General features: G+C 37.5%; 1 protein-coding gene across 1 annotated transcript in view; it reads right to left on the bottom strand.

Moving 5' to 3' along the window:
* Positions 1–22150, bottom strand: part of CCNT1 (cyclin T1) — a 34596-nt gene that overhangs the window by 5175 nt on the left and 7271 nt on the right. Inside the window, exons 3-8 of the mRNA XM_037030886.1 lie at positions 18429–18557; positions 15719–15779; positions 14994–15056; positions 13692–13737; positions 12133–12296; positions 11906–11976 (exon numbers count right to left, since the gene is read on the bottom strand). Coding sequence (XP_036886781.1) covers positions 11906–11976; positions 12133–12296; positions 13692–13737; positions 14994–15056; positions 15719–15779; positions 18429–18557 — 534 coding nt within the window. The remainder of the gene's footprint in view (positions 1–11905; positions 11977–12132; positions 12297–13691; positions 13738–14993; positions 15057–15718; positions 15780–18428; positions 18558–22150) is intronic.

Below are 22150 nucleotides of genomic sequence, written 5' to 3'. Positions count from 1 at the left end.
AAAATGAAACTTTCAAGCCCTGGCTGGTGTAGCTCAGTGGATTGAGCACAGGCCTGCGAATCAGACAATCGCGGTTTGATTCCCAGTCAGGGCACATGCCTGGGTTGCAGGCCAGTTCCCGGCAGGGGCCATTTCCCAGCAGGGGATGCACGAGAAACAACCATACATTGATGTTTCTTTTCCTCTCTCCTTCCCTTCCCCTCTAAAAATAAATAAATAAATAAATATTTTTAAAAAAGAAACTTTCAAAACCCAAACACAATGAATCCTGAAAGCAGCAAGAGAAGCAAATCATCCCATACAGAATCACAAGCTCAGAGCACATGTTTTCTCATCCGATACTTTGGATGACGGAGAGAGAGGGCTAATACAGTCCAAGTGCTAAAAAGAAAAATACTGTAAAACAAGAACCTAGCAAAAATATCCTTCAGAAAAGTGAGGGAGAAATTAAGACATTTCCTGATAAACAAAGCTGAGGGAGTTTGTGGCAACTAAACAAGCCATATATGAAATGCTCACGGGAGTCCTCCAAGGTGAAATAAAAGAGACTAGACAGTAACTTGAAGCCACACAGGGGAATCTAAATAAAGATGAAAAAACATGGGCAAATATAAAAGCTAGTATTATTTTAATAATGGTTTGTAACTGCACCTTTTGTCTTCTATATGATTTAAGAGATTACCAAATTTTGCCCTGGCTATTGTAGCTCAGTGGATTGAGTATGGGCCTGTGAACCAAAGAGTGCCTAGTTCAATTCCCAGTCAGGGAACATGCCTGGGTTTCAGGCCAGGTCCCCAGTACAGGGCATGTGGAAGCCAACAACGCATTGATGTTTTTCTCCCTCTCTCCTTCCCTTCCCCTCGCTCTAAAAATAAATAAATAAAATAACATTAATTTTAAAAAGAGATCAACAAATTTTAAGTAAAAAATACAATTATTAGTATAAAGCCTAGTATTACTATAAATTAGGTTTATTATGACTTCAAATCTTATTTTCTATATACTATAAAAACCTAACAGATTTTAAAGAATTATCAGTTTATGTTTTGGGGTACACAATGTATAAAGATAAACTGTATTTTGCCATGTATAATGCACACTTTTTGCCCAAATTTTTGAGGGAAATACGAGTGCGCATTATACATCGGTAGTACTAAGTCCCCTGTATAATGCAAATTATATACAATAATTTTGTCACATCAAGCACTGAAAGGGAGCCCTGGCTGGTACAGCTCAGTGGATTGAGCGCGGGCCTGTGAACCAAACAACCACGGTGCAATTCCCAGTCAGGGCACATGCCTGGGTTGCAGGCCAGTTTCCAGCAGGGGATGCAAGAGAGGTAACCATATATCGATGTTTCTCTCCGTCTCTCTTTCCCTTCCCCTCGAGGCGGGTGGAGCATACAGTAGTTTGTATGTTGAAGTTAAACTGCTATGAATTCAAATTAAAGAGTTGTAACTTTAGGATGTTAAATGCCCATAATAACCACAAAAACAGAGCTGCAGAATACACAAAAAAGGAAATAAGACTATTTTAAATTTCACTATAAAAAAATCAACGAAACACAGGACAGTACTGCAGACAATGACGGACAAAAAAGCTAGAAGGCATACAAAAACCAAACAGCATAATGATGACAGAAGTCCCTCCTTATCTGTAATTACTTTAAGTGCAACTGGATTAAATTCTTAATGAAAAGAGACACATCAGTAGAATGAATAAAAACATATGATCCACCTATGATGTCCAAAAGCACCAAGACCCAAACACCCAAACAGGATGAAAGTAAAAGGATAAAACAGATATACCTGGCCTTCCGGTCAAGATGGCAACATAGATAAACAAGGCTCACTTACGCATGCAACCACATCAAAATTACAACCAAATCATAGAGCAACCATCACTCAGAACCATCCAAAATAGAGCTAAATGGAAGTCTGACAACTACAGAATTAAAGAAACTACATCCATCCAGACTGGTATGAGGGGTGGAGATGTACAACTGGCTGGTTCCACATTCACATGCAGTGGATGAAAATTTGGGAGGGATATCTTGGGAGTGAGGCATCCTAATTCCCATACCAGGCCCCCTAGAGAAGGGCTCCAGTGCCATATCTTCTGGCTGCAAAAACCAGCGGGGACTGAAATGGTGGAAGAAACTTTTGGAATCCCAAGCAGTTCCTCTTAAAGAACCCATACACGTACTTACTCAGACTCACTCCCTGTAAGCTCCACCACGAGGGTGGCAGCTTGAAAGGTGCCAGTGGCACACAGGGAGGAACTGAAGTATCTGGCATCAAGGTAAGAGCAGGGGAAGCTTTCTCCCACACCAAAAGGCAGGCACAGGCCATTGTCCCTTTTCTGAACCCTCTCTGAACAAAGCCACAGAGCCGGCAAATGGGTGCCATATCTGAGATTATGGACCTGGCTAACACTGTTTGCTCCATTCTGGAGATCCCTTGAGACTCTGCCCTACCCAACTTATGGACCCACCCAAGTTGTTCACAGAGACTTTTCCATATGAATGGCTGGTCTTGGCTCATGCTTCACGATCTCATAAATACTCTCAAATAAAACAACAGCTGACCTCAGTGAGCCCCCAGCCTCAGTTACCTCTTGCTAAGTGACCTCAGGCCCGGTACTAGGAGCAGCCAACCTAGATTCAAAGTTTGACTTTGCCTGGGAATCTCTAAGCCCAACACAAACAGCAGATATCTTACATTGCTTTCTAGCCAAGACAGGGTGGCTCTGGACAGAACATAGGCAGGCAGAACACAAGGGCTAAACTTGGTCTACACCACCCCAGAAACCCTAGAGCCTGCACACCCAGTGGATAGCTACAGACCACAATGGAACACCACCACCATACTCCTACATAGCTGATCATCCATGGACAGCGGAGGCTGGCGGTCAGTAGTCATGGCCAGTACTTGCAGCTGACTGGCCTGGGTAAATCCCTCCCACTGACCTACCAACAGCAATCAAGGCTCAACTACAAGAAGAGGGTGTACTCAGCCCAAATGGAGAGTGCACCTCAAGCACCCAGCTTGGGTGATAGGGAAGGCTGTACCAGTGAACCCTACAAGATACCTACTACCTTAGGCCATGCTACTGAGAGAGGGAGTCATAGCAGCTCTATTTAGTACACAGCAACAAATACCGGTAGGCTGCAAAATGAGGAGACAAAGAAACACAGCCTAAATGGAAGAACAGATCAAAACTCCAGAAAAAAGAACTAAACAAAAGGGAGATAAGCAATCTATCAGATGCAGAGTTCAAAATACTGGTTATAAGGATGCTCAAGGAACTTAGTAAGGACCTCAACACTATAAAAAAAAAGTCAGAAATGAAAGATACACTAATTGAACTAAAGAACAACTCACAGGGAAACAACAGCAGAGAGGAAGAAACTGAGAATCAAATCAATAATTTGGAACATAAGGAAGTAAAAAAATAACTAACCAGAACAACATGAAGAAAAAAATAATAATAATAAAAAAAGAGAATAGCCCTGGCTGGCGAGGCTCAGTGGATTGAGTGCAGCCTGTGAACCAAAAAGTCACCAGTTCAATTTCCAGTCAGGGTACATGCCTGGGTTGCGGGCCTAATCTCTGGTTGGAGGCATGTAAGAGGCAACTGATCAATGTCTCTTTCCCTCTTCTGTCTCCCTCCCTTTCCCTCTTTCTAAAAATAAATAAATGAAATCTTTAAAAGCAAACAAACAAACAAACAAAATAAAAAGGATACTGTAAGCAGCCTCTGGGACAACTTCGCATTCCAAAATGTGCATCAGAGCAGTGAAAAAAGGAGAAGGGAAAAAGCAAGAAACTGGAAATCTACTTGAAAAAATAATAAAAGAAAACTTCCCTAATTTGCTGAAGGAAATAGACCTGCACGTCCAAAAAGCAGAGTCCCAAACAAGATGGATGCAAAGAGACCCACTCCAAGACACATCATAATTAAAATGCCAAAGGTTAGGGATAAAGAGAGAATCTTAAAAGCAGTAAGAGAAAAGCAGTTATTTACCTACAATGGAGTTCCCATAACACCGTTTGCTGATTTTTCAAAAGAAACTTTACAGACTACAAGAAATTGTCAAGAAATATTCAAGGTCATGAACAGCAGGGACATACATCCAATACTGGTCTACCCAGCAAAGATATCAATCAGAATGGAAGGGTAGATAAAGGGCTTCCTGGACAAGAAAAAAATTAAAGTAGTTCAAAATTACCAAGCCATTATTACATGCAATATTAAAGGGACTTATTTAAGAAAAAAGAACAAAATAATAAACAATAAGAGCTTCTGGGAAGTTCCGGCCAAGGTAGGTAGATATACAGGTAGGTACACTGCCTCCTGGCACAACCAAAAGGACAACAAAAAATTTAAAAACAAAAAATAAACAGAACTGCCAGAAAATCAAACTGTATGGAAGTCTGACAGCCAAGGAGTTAAAGAAGAAACATTCACCCAAACCAGTAGAGGAGGCAGGGACAGTCAGCCAGGGCAGAGAGGACTCATGGCAAGGTGGCAGCTGGAGGAGCGGGTGGTCCCATATTTGTGTGCAAATAAACTGAGAGGAACAACTGGGGAGCGAGACAGACCACACAACCCAGGGCTCCAGCACCAGGAAATAAAAAGCCTCAAAACCTGACTGAAATTTTACTGGGGTTAAGGCAATAGGAGAAGCTCCCAGCCTCACAGAAGAGTTCGTTGGAGAGACTCACAGGGTCCTAGAACATACACAAAACCATCCCCCCGAGAATCAGCACCAGAAGGGCCCAATTTGCTTACGGATAGCAGAAGAAGCGATGACTGAAAGCCAACCGAGAACCAAGCTAGTAGCACTGTTCCATCTTGGACCCCTCCCCAACATACAGCACCATAATGCAGTGACATGGGTTGCCCAACCCTTGAAAACACCTAAGGCCCTGCTCTTTACTAAATAACAGGCATAGAGACAAAAAAAAAAAAAAAAAAAAAAAAGGNAAAAAAAAAAAAAAAAAAAAAAAAAAAGGCCCAAATGAAAGAAGAGATCAAAGCTCCAGAAAAAATACAACTAAGTAATGAAGAGATAGCCAACCTATCAGATGCAGAGTTCAAAACACTGGCAATTAGGATGCTCATAGAAAAAAAAAGTTGAGTGTGGTCACAAAATAGAGGAAAAGCTATGCAAAGTAAAATAACAGAAAATGTACAGGGAACCAATAATGAATGGAAAGAAACCGAGACTCAAATCAATGGTCTGGACCATAAGAAAGAAATAAACATTCAATTGGAATAGAATGAGGAAACTAGAGTTAAAAAAAATGAGGCGAGGCTTAGGAACCTCCAGAACAAATTTAAATGTTCCAACATCAGAATCACAGGGGTGTCAGAAGAAAAAGAAGAAGAGCAAAAAATGGAAAACTTATTTGAAAACATAATGAAGGAGAACTTCCCCATTCTGGCAAAGGACACAGACTTCCAGAAAGTCCAGGAAGCACAGAGAGTCCCCAAAAAATTTAACCCAAGGAAGCACACACCATAACACATCATAATTACATTATCCAAGATTAAAGAGGAGAGAATCTTAAAAGCAGCACGAGAAAAGGAGACAGTTATCTACAAAGGAGTTCCCATAAGACTATCAGCTGATTTTTCAAAAGAAACCTTACAGGCAAGAAGGGGCTGGAAAGAAATATTCAAAGTCATGAAAGGCAAGGACCCACATCCACAGTCACTCTATCCAGCAAAGCTATCCTTTAGAATGCAAGGGCAGATGAAGTGCTTCCAAGATAAGGTAAACTCAAAGGAGTTCATCATCACCAAGCCCTTATTATATGAAATGTTAAAGGGACTTATCTAAGAAAAAGAAGATAAGAGCCATGAACACTAACTCACAACTATCAACAACCAAACCTACAAAAACAAAAACAGAAACAAAAAAATGAACTAAGCAAACAAGTAAAAAAGGAACAGATACACAGAAATGGAGATCACATTGAGGGTTATCAGCAGGGAGAAGGAGGTGGGAGAATGGGTAACAAGGTACAGGGAATAAAAAGCATAAATGGTAGGTACCAAATAGACGGGGGAAGGTTAAGAATAATATGGGAAATGCAGAAGCCAAAGAACTTACATGTATGACCCATGGACATGAACTAAGGTGGGGGAATGATGGTGGGAGAGATGTAAAGGGCAGAGGGGAATAAAAGGGAGAAAAAAATGGGGCAACTGTAATAGCATAATCAGTAAAATATATTTTTAAAAAACTATGAACAATAAAATGGCAAAAATACATATCTATCAACAATGGAATCTAAAAAACTAAGCAAACAAGAACAGAGACAGAACAGAACCATGGATACAACTTTCATGGTTGCCAGAAATGAGGGGCATGTGGGGAAATGTGTGAAGAGATCAGGGAATTAAGACATACAAATAGGTAGTTACAGAATAGCCAGTGTTGGTGTTGATACGTATAGTATAGGAAACAGGGTAGGCACAGACATGAACAATGGTGTAGGGATTGCCTGAGGGGATGGGGGGTGTTTGGTGAAAGGGTCAAAGGAGGAAAACTTGGGACAACTGTAATAGCATAAGCAACAAAATATAATAAAAAACAACAATAACAACAAAAAAACAAGCTATACCATGCAAAACAATAACCAAATAGAGCAGGTGGCTATACTGCTATCAGACAAAATAGACTTTAAAAAGGTTTCAAGAGCCCTGGGTGGTTTGGCTCAGTGGATTGAGTGCCAGCCTGCAAACAAAAGGGTTGCCACTTCGATTCCCAGTCAGGGCACATGCCTGGGTTGCGGACCAGGTCCCTGATACAGGGGGCATGAGAGGCAACCACACATTTGTGTTTCTCTCCCTTTTTCTCTCTCCCTTGCCCTCTGTCTAAAAATAAATAAACAAATAAAATTTTTAAAAGGGTTTCAAAAGACAAAGAATGACATTCTATAGATTTTTAAAAGGCTCCATACAGCAATAAGCTGTAACAATTATAAATATTTACAAACCTAATGACAGGCCAGCAAAATACATAAAGCAAAACCTGACAAAATTGAAGGCAGAAATAGACGGTAATAGTTGGAGACTTCAACTCCCTACCCACAATGGCTAGAAAAACCAGACAGAAGATGGGGAATAGAGGATTCAACAACGAAACCACTTAGATCTAACAAATAGATACAAAACACTCTACCCTAAACAGTAGCATATACATACATTCTCCTCAAGTATATTTGGAAGGTTTTCTAGGATAGACTATGTTAAGCCACAGACAAAGTCACCACAGATTCTAAAACATTAATTTCATACAAAGTATCTTTTCTGATCCCAACAGGATAAAGTTAGAAATCGGTAACAGAAGGAAAATTGACAAAGTTTTAGAAATTAAATAGTATACTTTTAAACAACTAATATATCAAAGAAGAAATGAAAATAATAATTACAAAATACTTAGAAACAAATCCAAACAAAGACACATATCAAAACTTATGGGATACAGCAAAAGCAGTGATAAGGCAGAAATTTATAGTTAGAAACACTTTTAAAAAATACCAAAACCAGACACAGACAGTACAAAACATTAAAAAGTTACAGACCAATATCCCTGATGAACATAGATGTAAAAATTCTCAATAAAATATTAGCAAACTGAATTCAACAATACATTTAAAGAATCAGACACCATTAGCAAATGGGATTTACTTCAGGGATCCAAGCCATGGATCAATTATCTGCAAATCAATCAACATAATATATGTTACCAAAACAACAAATAAAAACTATATGATTGTAGCTCAGTGGATTGGGTACAGGCTGCAAACCAAAGGGTCGCTGATTCAATTACCAGTCAGGGCACATGCGTGGATTGCCGGCCAGGTCCGCACTGGGGGCCACATGAGAGGAAGCCACACATTAATATTTCTCTCCCTTTCTTTCTTCCACCCTTCCCCTCTCTCTAAAAATAAATAAAAATCTTTACCACTTCCACTTCACATCCTATAGCAAAAAATAAAATAACCGGTGTTGGTGAAGATGTAGAACAATTGCCCTGGCTGGTGTATCTCAGTGGATTGAGCAAGGGCCTACAAACCAACTTGACCAAAGGTCACTGGTTCAATTCCCAGTAAGGGCACATGCCTGGGTCGTGGGCCAGGTCCCCAGTAGGAGGCACGTAACAGGCAACCACACATTGATGTTTCCCTCTCTCCTTCCCTTCCTCTCTCTCTAAAAATGAATAAATAAAAATATTTTTTAAATTATATGGCCCTGGCTGGTGTAGCTCAGTGGATTGAGCACAGGCCTGCGAACCAGAGGATCACGGTTCGATTCCCAGTCAGGGCACATGCCTGGGTTGCAGGCTGGTTCCCTGCAGGCCAACTCCCAGCAGGGGATGCACAAAAGGCAACCATACATTGATGTTTCTCTCCCTCTCTCCTTCCCCTCTAAAGATACATAAATAAACAAAATCTTTTAAAAATTATATGATCATCTCAATAGATGCAGAAAGCATTTGACAACATATAACATCTTTATGATAAAAACTTTCAGCAAAGTGGGACTAAAGGGAACATATTTTAATATAATAAAGAGTATATATGACAACCCACAGCTAACATCATACTCAATGGTGAAAAGCTAAAAGCTCTTCCCCTAAGATCAGGAATAAGACATGGCTGCCCACTCTTATTCGACATAGTTTTGGAAGTCTTTGTTACAGTAATCAGACAAAAAAATGAGAATGCAACCAAACTGGAAAGAAGCAAAATTGTCACTGTTACAGATGACATGATACTATATATAAAAATACCCTAGAGAGTCTACCAAAAACAAACAAAAAACTATTAGACTAATGAATGAAAGTTACAGGATAAAAAATTAATACACAGAAACCAGTGGCATGTCTATACACTAATAACAAATTATCAGGAAAAAAGATTAAGAATACAATCCCATTTACAAAACCTGCTATACTCTGAAAACTCAAAGACATTAATAAAAGAAACTGAAGATAGCACAAATAAATAACAGTATATATACCATGCTCATGAACTAGAAGCATTAATGTTTTTTAGATTTCATACTTCCCTCATATTGCCCAAAGCAATCTACAGATTCAGTGCAATCCCTATCAAAATACCAATGGCATTCTTCATTGAATTAGAACAAATAACCCTAAAATTTAAACTCACAAAGACCCAGACAGAATTAGTCAAAGCAATCTTGAGAAAGAACAAAGTTGGATGTATTATGATCCCTGATTTCAAGGTATACTACAAAGTTATATAATCAAAACAGTATGATACTGGCACAAAAACAGACACACAGTTCAATGAAATAGCACAGGGAGTCCAGAAATTAACCCACTCATATGGTTAAGCAAGCTATGAAAAATGAGGCACGAATACACCACAGGGAAAAGATGGTCTCTTCGATAAATGGTGCTGGAGAAACTGGACAGATATGTGAAAAAAAATGAAACTAGATCACTTTCTTATAGCATATAAAAAATATTTAAATGGGCCTGGCTGAAGAGACATTTCTATAAAGGTATACACATGGCCAAAAGACATATGAAAAGATGCTCCATATCACTAAGTACCAGGGAAATGCAAATCAATACCATAAGGTACCACCTCACGCCTATCAGAATGGCTATAATCAAAAAGAAAACAAGTGTTGGCGAGGATGTGAGAAGAGGGAATCCTCCTGCACTGCTGGGGAAGTGTAAACTGGTGCAACCACTATGAAAAACAGTATAAGGGTTCCTCGAAAATTTTAAAATAGAACTACCATATGATCCATCACTTCTGGGTATATAACCAAAAGAATCAAAAGCAGGGTCTTAAAGAGAGATTTTTACAACCATGTTCATAACAGCATTTATTCACAATAACTAAAACTTAGAAGAAACCTAAGTGTCCTTTGATGGAAAAATGGATAAACAAAATGTGGTATATACACACATATTGCACAATGGGATATTACTCGGCTTTTAAAAGGAACAAAATTATACAATATGTTACAATGTGTATGAAACTTAAGGACCCTGTGCTAACCGATATAAGCCAGTCATTAAAACACAAATACTATATGACATTACTTATATGAGGTACTTAAAAGTAGTCAAAATCAGAAACACAGAAAGTGTAATAGTCATTACCAGGGCCCGGGGTCAGAGGAAATGGAGAGTTATTTGTTTAATGGAAACAAGAGTTTCAGCTTTTTTTTTTTTTTTAAAGATTTTATTTATTTATTTATCTTTAGAGGGGAAGGAGAGAAACATCAATGTATGGTTGCCTTTCGTGCGTCCCCTGCTGGGAGTTGGCCTGCAGGGAACCAGCCTGCAACCCAGGCATGTGCCCTGACTGGGAATCGAACCTCGATTCTCTGGTTCGCAGGAGTTTCAGCTTTAAAAGATGAAAAGAGTTATGAGGACAGATGGTAATGGCGGTTGCATAACAATACAAATGTATTTAATATCAATGACCTGTGTATTTAAAAACGGTTAAGATGGTAAATTTTATCTTACTTGTATTTTTCCACAGTAAAAAAAAAGGAAGGCCCTGGCTGGTGTAGCTCAGTGGATTGAGCATGAGCCTGCAAACCACACGATCGTGGTTCGATTCCCAGTCAGGGTACATGCCTGGATTGCAGGCCAGTTCCCAGCAGAGGCAACCATACATTGATATTTCTCTCCCTCTCTCTTTCCCTTCCCCTCTAAAAATAAATAAATACTTTTTTTAAAAAAAAAGAAGGAAATGCTGCCATTTGCAACAACATAGATGAACCTGCAGCCTTTGGCTAAGTGAAACAAGCCAGACACAGAAAGACAAATACTGTGTGATCTTACTTATCAAACAATCTAGAACAGTCAAACTCAGAGAGGCAGAGTAGAATAGTGGTTGCTAGGGTCTGGGGCAAAAGGGAAACAAGGATGTATTAGTTAAAGTGTATAAAATCTCAGTTATATAAGATGAGTAAATCCTAGATGTCTACACTACATACAGTATAATGTCTATAGTTAACAATACAGTAACGTATACTTAATCGCTTCTCGGTCTTTTGGGTAAGATTGAGTAGTACTGGACACTTAAAATTTACTTAGGTATTCTATCACCAAAAAAAGGTCACAGCAATCTACACCAATGCTACAAGGCAATTTAAAAAATGAAATGCATATCTAAAATTCATTCCTGAACATCTATGCCTTATGACTGCTTGTGATTGCATTTAGTCCAAAAGCAAATTCTAGAAATTTTAGTAAGGTTTTATAAGAAATTAAAAGATGACCTATGTGCTAAAGTCTCCACTCAACCTTAGGCAAACTGATTTTCTGCAACTCATTCAACTGAGAAAAAAAGTAAGCTTATCGGTCTGGATTTCTGAGAAATGCAGGAAATGTTTTTAAACAAACTTTCTGACATTGGGGAAAAAAGAGGAATGATTCCATTATTCATAAAAGACTTTGAAAAGTATCTGAAAACAATTTAGACCTCAATCTATATAAACAAAATTCTAAAATCCATTTCAAAAGTAGGTAATGTCAAACACAAAACTATGGCATCAGCTCTAACCTTGTAATTCTGTATCTTTCCTCCGCCAGAAGCCAACACTCTACGACTCAAAGAAGCCACATTTTTCCCCCAAGAGCCTCCACAGAACATACTCAACCAACATTGCTGACCAAACAACTATCATAAGAGTTGCAAAACACAAAACAAATTCTGCTATCACCTACAGCCACTCTCAGCCAGTACTCAAGACATGAAGTTGAAATCATGATTACTGTACAAGCACAAAAAGGGAAATTCCAAAGCTAGGGTACAGATCCAGTTCTGGCTTATTCACTAGTGCAATCGAAAAAGAAAATGGTTGTTCATAAGCTGACAACAATAATTCTTACCCTCCAATTCCGAATTCGTTTGAGCCTGTTGGGTGTTTTCTCCAGAATCTGCAGAAATTCATGTGTCAGTTCTACAAATGAAATATGACATTTAAGAAAAACTTACAAAGAGGCAGAAGTAATAAAACAAGAATGACCTCAACTATTTTCATCTGAATCAAGTCACCTTAGGCCAGATAGTGATGACAGATCAAGTGCTTTTCAAGGACCCTTACTCTAAAACTTACCATCTAAAAGTTCCAAGGTCACAGTGGCGTCAACATACTCCCACCAGTGCTTCCCATCAGTTGAGACTGGGATCTCCCAGTTGGACCACTTGCAAGCCAGATGAATGCAGACACAGGCCACTACAGGAGGTGTGTACTGCAGGCTAAATGTGGTCAAATGCAGGCTGACATCAGAGGAAAGGAAACAAGAGAGTATCATGAGCTCTCAATTCTGAACCCAAAGTTAAAACTCTCCATTATTTAAAAAAAGAAAAAAAAAGTGTAAAAAAACACTGGCAAGCTAGAAGGGTAAGATATATCCAGTGCTCTGATCCAGCACTGAACATTACTTTCTATTAACCCATCTGCTCAGTTAACATTTATAAATTTTCTGACTACACATCATTCAATCCACATAACTGACAAAAAAACAAAAAATTAAAAATTAAAACAAACTGGGTACTCAGTTTTTTAAAACAAGGATCAATTATTCTGAGACTAAGCTCAGAACTTAAGGAAAATGATAAAATTTTTGATATATAATCCCTAAATCAAATACTTAAGGGAAATACCCTAAAAATTATCTTATCTCTTGTCAATCATAGGTCTGAGCTTTTGAAATAATAGACAATCACTCTCAAGTGTGAATATGCCTGATTGATGGTTTATTTTAAATTTTCTATTATCAGTCTATTAAAAGGAATTTCTTTAGCTCTGATAGTCATTAGGAATATCTTTGGTTTCCTAGAACAACCAATAGATTGTAAATGAGAATGAGCAAGTTATTTGGTAATTATGTATTAATTTTTTCTTTAAAAAGGGAAGAAGAAAATTTATATGCATAAAGTTATAATATTACAACTCTTTATACATATACATGTCCATTTATCTGGGAGTATGGGAAGAACAGGAGTCTTTTAAAATATCCTATATTGCCCTCACTGGTGTGGCTCAGTGAACTGAGTGTCGGCCTGTGAACAGAAAGGTCGCTGGTTCGATTCCCAGTCAGGACACATGCCTGGGTTGCAGGCTAGGTCCCTAGATGGGGGCATGTGAGAGGGAACTGATCATCGCACATTGATGTTTCCCTCCCTTTCCTTCTCTCTCCCTTCCCCTCTCTCTATAAACAAATAAAGTATTTTAAAATACCCTAAATATTGTAGAATTCTCCAAATCAGGTTTTCAGGTTTTCATTTCAGAATTCCTGATTCTAAAAATGAATTCTGAATTGATTTCTGTCAACGAATTCCAAGTTTACCATCTTCCAGAACCATGTTTTTGGATATTTTAAAGCTAAGTAACATGCAAAATTAAGTAGGTTATCAATGGGCAGTAAAAGATTACATGATCTTAACAAAAAAGCACTATGGAAACTTAAGGCAGAACATGAAAACTGCATAAAAGTCAACATTTACCATAGAATTGTCTGTAAGATACTATATCAAAAATCCATGCCTGGGTTTTTCAGTTCTATTTTACTAAACGCCAGACATCTTTCCACAAGCCCCTCAAAAAGTGACAATCTCAACCCAAGTAAAATCCTATCCCAAAAATATAAAGAAAAATATTAAAATATAAACCTGTTGGTTGCCATGAAGTAAGAAGTCTGTGCCAAGTCCTTGCTTGCTGGAGGAAAAAAAAAAGCGAAGGGGAAGGAAAAATTATTAGTTCCATTTATTCTCAACAATAAATTAATAAGCATTTAATATGTGCAAGGTAGAGAATATAGTGATAAATGGGGCTGGCATGGTCCCTGACCATCTGAAGTTTACATTCTACCAAAGAAAGATAAGCAAATTTTAATTTTTAATAAATGGATTGCTTACAGACCTAAGGACTCAAGCTTTATCCTGTGTACCGAGTATCTGACACTTGTTTAAAATGCACCATGGGCATCCTCCTTAGAGTGTGACTCAGATTCTGTTGGGAGAAGGACGTAAGCATTTTTAACAAATAACCCAGACATTCTGATGTATGGGTTCATGGAGAAATACTAAATTATGGGACAAACTAATTTGGAGACAAGATCAGAATCCAAAAGACCTTGGTATGTTTGGAAAAAGTAATTTGTGGTTTGTTTGTTTTTTTTTAAGTTTTAAATTGAGCAACCTCTGACTTAATCCTAACATAATCAAGTAACAAAATATTTACTATATTACCAAAAGAAAAGTTCCTTCTTCCAAAACAAAACAAATGCTCTGGCTGACAGAGCAATTTTTAATCTCCCCTAGATTAAATATTAGTGTAACTCCATCTCTGTTTAAGCCTATCCTTGCTCAATGTCAACCATTTAATGCTTTCAAAATATAAAGAACTCAGAAAACTTTGGGAATTTTCAGATAAAATACACATAAGCAAAATTCAAAATAAGACCAACTATCAGTTTGTTCTACAAAAAGGCATTGAAATGCATAATGGTGTATTGATAGTCTTCATACTACTATTTAAACTGAGTGATAGAAACTAGGTTTCATGCAATTATAACTACATGCAATCGTGGGAATAAGTTTCATGCAAAACTAGCTAAAATTAAATTAAAAAGAAAGTTCTGCCAAAGAATTGCCAATCGTGGGAATAAGTTCAAATAATTTCTAAATGATCCTCTGGGTGGTCTTCAAGAATTTCTAGGACAATCAACCCTAGCATCAAATTAAAGATCACTGACTCCCAAGACATCCTTAAAATTGTTGTTAGTTATAATTTAGTGATTTTTCAAAGTCCGCCCCCAGCTTTGCCAAACATTCTCAAGAAGGTCACTCTCTTTAAATGGAGATCACCTAAACACATTAATTAGCAGCTGTGTTATGAATTTATCCACAGCAATCAAAGCCTCTAAATGGTAAAACAACTCAAGAATACCATTTCAAGCTGGGATTCCTTACCTCGAACAAGTTGTGTGCACTTTACCACATGTGTATGTGGGTGATCAATTGTTAGTTCAAAGCCTAAAAAAAAGTAACTGGTTAACAAGCTTAAGTACTCCAGGTATTTTATACATCTTTTATCTGAGCCATCATTAAAGGCCTTCCTAATTTTCATATCTCAGAATTGTTGTCCAGAGGCTGAGTCACACAAAGTATGCAGCATGCTCTTCTCTAAGAAACATTATCTCCAAAGCTGCTTGTATTTTGAGCTAGAAGGTATGACGAATAAAGCTAATGCAGTCTCAAGATCCCTGAAAACCAGTAGCCTCTAAACACTAAACAATGTACATGAATTCTCCTACCTACACTGTTGTTCTAAACTGACTACCAATTTAAAAATAAATGCTATTATCTAAATATGACGACAGACTATAAAAATCCATGGAAGGAAATGAGTTCTTTTAATAGTTTCTGCCATTAGTTATATTAAGATTAAATACTGCCAAACATTAAAAGCAAATCACAAATCCCAGGATAAAAAAAAAAAAGACTCTGCTATTTCCAAGGTCAGCTGTGCCTTCATTTTTTCTTCAGTACAGGCCACAGTAAAACTAAGCTCTATAACCTCTAAATTTGCAAACCTTTCCAAGAGATTTTCCTCCTGCTTCCTATTTTGCAAATTTTAAAAACTGAATCATATTACATGTATATTTCTTTAATATTTTAAAGGGAAAGAAACTTACCTAAAGTCTGCAGAATTATGCTTTCTAATATCACCAGATCTTGAACTTGTTGCAGGTAAGCCTGCAGGTAAGAAGACACAGAAGGAACAATATATAAAGTATAAGCAACTCTAACAACCCTTTCCAGAGAAACCAAAGCCACAAAAGGCAGGGATGGGGTTACAAAGTAGAATAGGAACTGAAATTCATCTTTTAAAAAAGATTTTACTTATTTATTTTAGAGAGATGGGGAAGGGAGAGAGAAAGAGAGGGAGTGAAGCATCAATGTATGGTTGCCTCTAGCACACCCCATACTGGGGATATGGCCTGCAACCCAGGCATGTGCCCTGACTAGGAATCAAACCAGTGATGCTTTGGCTCACAAGCCTGCACTCAATCCACTGAACTACACCAGCCAGGGCCTGAAATTAATCTTCATCCCTAATTCAGTACAGATTCTCCTTTTAAATGAGGGGGGGGAAAAGGTGGTGTACCAAGATAAAACACTTTATTCATAAATAGATACAGAAAAAGCACCTGAGATTTGGTTCATTTTCAGATTGACAGTTTAGGTTTTAAAGTTCATTTGATATAGATACAAGAAAATTAAAAAATATCTCTTCTTAAACATAATGACAGAACATTTGTAGTCTTCCTACAGGCAATGTAGGCAGTCTCAAACATTTGACTCCCATTAAAACTCCCCCTTTGGGCCCTGGCTGGTGTGGCTCAGTGAATTGAGTGCTGGCCTTCAAACCAAAGGTTGCTGGTTTGATTCCCAGTCAGGGCACATGCCTGGGTTGCAGGCCGATCCTCAGTGTGGGGCATGCAAGCAGCCACGCATTGATGTTTCTCTCCCTTTCTTTCTCCTTCCCTTCCCCTCTCTCTATAAATAAAATCTAAAAAAAAAAAACTTCCCCTTTGGGATAATGCTAGATTTCCAAAAATTTATAGGAGAGTTCAAAGAAAAAGAAACATTAACAATGTAAACTACTTCATTAATAATATTTTGATATTGATTATATGCTGAAATTATATTTATGATGAAATAAAATATATTATAGAAAATACATTAAAATTAATTTCACTTTTTTAAAGATATTAAATGAAATGAAAAATTTTTTAAATTATGTCCTGACAAGTGTTGGTCAGTGTGTTACCCAGCATCCCATGAACCTAAAGATCACTGGTTTGATTCCCGTCAGGACACATGCCTGGGATGCAGGCGAGGTCCCCAGTTGAAGGTGTGCAAGAGGCAACTGATCAATGTTTCTCTCAAACATCGATGTTTCCCTCTCTTTCTGTCTTCCTTCCCTCTCCATTCTCTGAAGATACATAAAATCTTAAAAAGAAATTTGTTTTTTAAATTCCATATGACTCCCCTTATATTTTCAATGGACAGCACTGGCCTAGAACTCTAGGAGAATGAGACTTAGGTCAGGAGTTAAGAGACTTTGTTAGTTAACATTCCACTTGACTTTATGATCTTTAGTAAGTCCAATAAGGACTTCAACTATGCTAGTTCTCTGTTCCATACAGTAAAGAAAATATCTTCCCCTGAGCACCACACAAGGAATTGAGACTCAGGTGAGAAATTATGTAAATATTCTTCAGAGAAGGAAAAAATGCAGGAAATTTTGTTTCATTTTGTTAAAATAAAATTGTTTTATTTGGCCAATTCTATAGAACGGTCATTTTTAGTAATTAGTCTCAAACCTAAATGAAAATCTAAAGCAATTATTATTTTCAAGAGCTACTGGTATAGCCCAGAGAGAAAATGAAGGAAATCAAAACAAATGCCATGCAAAACACTTAATCCACATAATTAGGGCTTATTATCAACACACACACACACACAATAAATACCTCCCCCGCCCGAGAAAAAACCCACTCTCTCCATTTGATCAGAATGCCCAATTCTATTTATCTATTTGATAAAGAATGACTCATATATACACTGTAAGAGACTTAATCTATAATTTTCTCCATGCACTTCTGAATGTCAGACCTCTTGATTTCTCACAACTTCACCACTCCCCAATCACTGACTTATACAGTCAGGAAAGATTTTCCCTTAAGAAAGTCAAGATGGAAGGGAAAAAAAGCTGTATGTATATGCATACAGATAAAGGTCTGGAAGAATATAGTATACTAGAACTATAGTCAGCAGTATTCTCCCAGAAAGAAGAGGAGAAATGCTTTAACTTTTACTTTAAGTGAATCTTAAGTGTTTGAATTTTTTTAATAATGAACATATGACTTTTGTAATTTCTTAGAAAGTTCTTAGAAACAGCGAATGGTTAAAAAATATATAAAATATAACGTATATATAGTTTACATTAGATGAAATGCAATTTCCATATTTAAAGCAAGTGGAAAATTAATATATTGGGAAAATATTTGGGATATAGTAAGTGAAAAAACACAATATATACGTGTATAGCTAATCACAGAAAAACTGGAAATAATAATGTTTCACTTATACTATATCTATGGTCCACATTATATCTAGATTATATATTCTTCTTTGTTTTTCTGCATTTTCCAATTTAACTACGAAGAATATAATTAACCTCTGCCATAAAATTTTTATGATGTTTTCATTAAGGGAAAAACAAACACTAAAAGGTTCCTTGAACAGCTCCCGTCTATAATTCAATAAATCAAAGTTGCAAAACTAAGTTACAATCAAAATAAATTAAGAAAAATAGATGTGCAATTAATCCCCTACCTCACTCCTAGTATCGGGAAGTGATTCCTGTGGATGGAGACAAGCATGTGCTACCTTGATGACGTGTTCCAATTTTTTGGGCTGCTCCTCTACTTTAGCTGCTAGAAATAAGGCCGCTGGAGCCACAGACTGGGTGGAGAGAAAATAAATCATATTTATTATTTGTTTATTTCTAGATCTAAAAGAGAACTAAGTCTCAAACCAGGTTCTTTGCTTCATTTCATCACCTCATTTATGCTTTTTCCTGTACTTAAAATGTTCCCCCCTCCTATTAACTATATCCACTTTCTTGAACAAACTCTCATTAAAAGCTACCTATTCAAGCCTTGGCCAGGTGGCTCAGTTGGTTGGAGCATTGTCCCGTACTCCAAAAGACTGACAGTTCAATTCCCAGTCAGGACACATACTTAGATTCTGGGTGTGATTCTCGGTCAGGGCACATGCAGAAAGCAACCAATTGATGCTTCTGTCTCTCTCTCTCTGGCCCCTTCCTTTCTCTCTAAAATCAATAAACATATCCTCCGGTGAGGATAAAAAAAAAAGGCTAGCTATTCAAGAAGCCACTAGATATAAATAAATAAACAGCTTTCTATAAATGAGATTCCTTACTAAGTTTGTATCAAAACTTTATATACTTTCTTTCAAGATTTCATTTATTTTTAGAGGGAGGGAATGGGGAGGAGAAAGGAAAAGAAACACTGATGTAAGAAACATCAATCAGTTGTTTGTTGTATGCTCCCCAGGGAGCAAACCCATAACCCAGACACGTGTCCTGACCAGGAATCCAACCAGTGACCCTTTGCTTTGCAGGGTGACACCCAATCAACTCAGCCACACTGGTCAAGGCTACATACTTTTTTTAAAGGAGTACATTGAAATGTCCAGGAAAGGCAAATCCATACAGACAAGTAGATTCGTGGATGCTAGGGGCTAAGAGGAGAGGGGAATGGGAGTGACTGCTTAAGTGGGAGGAGTTTCTTTTTCTGGGATGACATAAATGTTCTAGAATTAGATCATGGTGGTAGTGGCACAACTCAGTGAATATACTAAAAACCAGTGAATTGTATAATTTAAAAGGAAGAATTTTACTATATGAGAATTATCACAATTATACTTACATATAGGGGCATAAATCTTAAAAAATGAATTCAAAGTACAGTAGTATATTCATTCAAGAGGTTATACATAAAAGACAGAGTTGAAAAAATTCAAAAGCCAATACACAAGTAGATATCAAACTCAGACACTAAACAATATAAGAAAGTAGAGCATTATAAAATACAAGGTCTGTCTGGAAAAGGTCCAACCATTGTTAATATAACAAAAAGGGTTTGCACAACACTGATGTAACCTGGCAGCCAGTGAAAGTGGACTGGAATGTGCACATGTGAATAATTACGACTTCACTATACTAGTCAGTAGGGGCAGTAGATGCCAGAGCAGGACTGTCAAACTCATTTTCACCAGGGGCCACATCAACCTCATGGTTGACTTCAAAGGGCGGAATGTAATTTTAGGACTGTATAAATGTAACTACTCCTTAACTGTTAAAAAGCTGAAATTACATTCCGCCCTTTGAAGGCAATCATGAGGCTGATGTGGTCCCTGGTGAAAACGAGTGACACCCCTGTCATAGAGTGAGCATGTGCACTGCATGGCCATTGCATTCAAAGTGACTGAGCAAGTAGAGGAGCAAATCTGCATCAAATTTTGCGTTAAGCTTGAACATTCCCCGACAGAATCTATTTGGATGGGCCCCAGCTATGGGCAACTGGTGACTGGCAGGTTCATCACAACAACGCGCCCACTCACGCATCACGCTTCATGCAGTTTTTTGGTGAAACCTCAAATCACCCAGGTGACTGGTGATGAAGCCCCGCTACAGCCCAGATTTGGCGCCCTGTGACTTCTGGCTTTTCCCAAAACTAAAACTGCCTTTGAAAGGGAAGAGATTTCAGACCTTTAGTGAGATTCAGGAAAAATATGATGGGGCAGTGATGATGATTAAGAGAACAGTGTGAGACCCCAAAGTGCCTACTTTGAAGAGGACTGAGGTGTCATTGTTCTATGTACAGTGTTTCTTGTATCTTGGATCTTCTTCAATAAATATCTCTATTTTTCATATTACAGGACTGGATACTTTCTGGACAGACCTTATATATGTAGCCTGGTAATCTGGGGAACCTCAGGAAGTAGAGCTTCTCTTGAATCTTAGTATTTCAATGAATCAAAGATGGCAATGACAAAAGATTTCACCAGGAATAAAAGAAACTCTGTAGAATTAAATACCTAGTTCATTTTAGTGAATAGAACTGATATGCATTCTAATGCAGAAGTCTCCAATTATACTCCAGGGATACATTCCAAGGCCCCGACTGATGTCTGAAACTTCAAATACCACCAAACCCTACGTAGACAATGTTTTTTTTCCCTATACATACATACCTATAATAAAGTTTAACTTCTAAATTAGGCACAGTGAGAGATGAACAACAATAACATAATAAACTAGCACAATTAAAACAATATACCATAATAAAAGTTACATAAATATGGCTCAACTCCCACCTCCCCCAATTAAAATGGCTACTAAGGAGGGAGGCTGCAAAAGACCTCATCACATTACTCAAAATAGCAATCAATTTAAAACTTATAAACTGTTTATTTCAGGAATTTTCCATTTAATATTTTCAAGCATGGTTAACCACATGTGGCTGACCATGAGCAACTGAAACCGCTGAAAGCAAAAGCACAGATAAGGGGGACTACTGTTCTACTTTGATAGAACCGATTTTTCTTCACAATTCATAGTAACAATTCTCTTCCTTCATGTTTGTTGCAGTTGCACATGGAGCTTGCTGCATATACATTCCTAGAGTTTAGGAATAAGGAAAGAACCAGAGAAAAACGAGCATGAACAAATGTATGGGGAAACAAGGCAGGAAGCACATTTTCAACACTAAACTGAGTTGTTATAACTCAGTGATACAGATGTGGGACACAAAAGATTTTTAACAAGAGTAACACTAAAGATTTTAGAAAAATATGCAGAGTTTAAGAAATATTTAGGAAGATTAATCTGGTGGTAAGTAGCACTGAAAGAAGGGAAGGGATATACTTAATTTTTTACAAGGAAAACAATGTAATAATCCAGACAATGAAAATAAAATTTAGAGTAGGCACTAGCAGTAAAAATAAAGAAAAAAAGTTTTCCTGGTATTACTTGGAAAACTAATAGGTATTCATTAAATACATGTATATTTGCCTGGCTGGCGTAGCTCAGTGGATTAAGCGCAGACCTGCGAACCAAAAGATCGTGGTTCGATCCCCAGTCAGGGCACATGTTTGGGTTGCAGGCCAGTTTCTAACAGAGTACTCATGAAAGGCAACCGTACATTGGTATTTCTCTCCCTCCTTCCCTTCCCCTCTAAACGATAAATAAATAAAAATCTTAAAAAAAAGAATACATGTATATTTGAAAGCAGAGTAAAAAATTCTAACAGATATGTTCTAATATGTTAACAGGATTATCTCTGAATAGGAGATTATAGGAAAACTGTCATGTCCACCTTTATTCTGTTTTCTTTTAATTTTATGATGATGATAAATGTAAATATACATTTACAGGGGGAGAAAAATCAGTAACATTATAAAAATTAAGATAAAAGGACTTTAAAACTGATTGAACAGAGGGGAAAAGGACAACTCAAAGACAACATTGA

This window comes from Sturnira hondurensis, unplaced genomic scaffold (genome assembly GCF_014824575.4).
Source record: "Sturnira hondurensis isolate 20B ecotype Veracruz unplaced genomic scaffold, ASM1482457v3 Scaffold0020903, whole genome shotgun sequence".
NCBI lineage: Eukaryota > Metazoa > Chordata > Mammalia > Chiroptera > Phyllostomidae > Sturnira > Sturnira hondurensis.
Note: the sequence above shows the minus strand (reverse complement) of the source record. Positions and strands in the feature narration are given on the sequence as shown.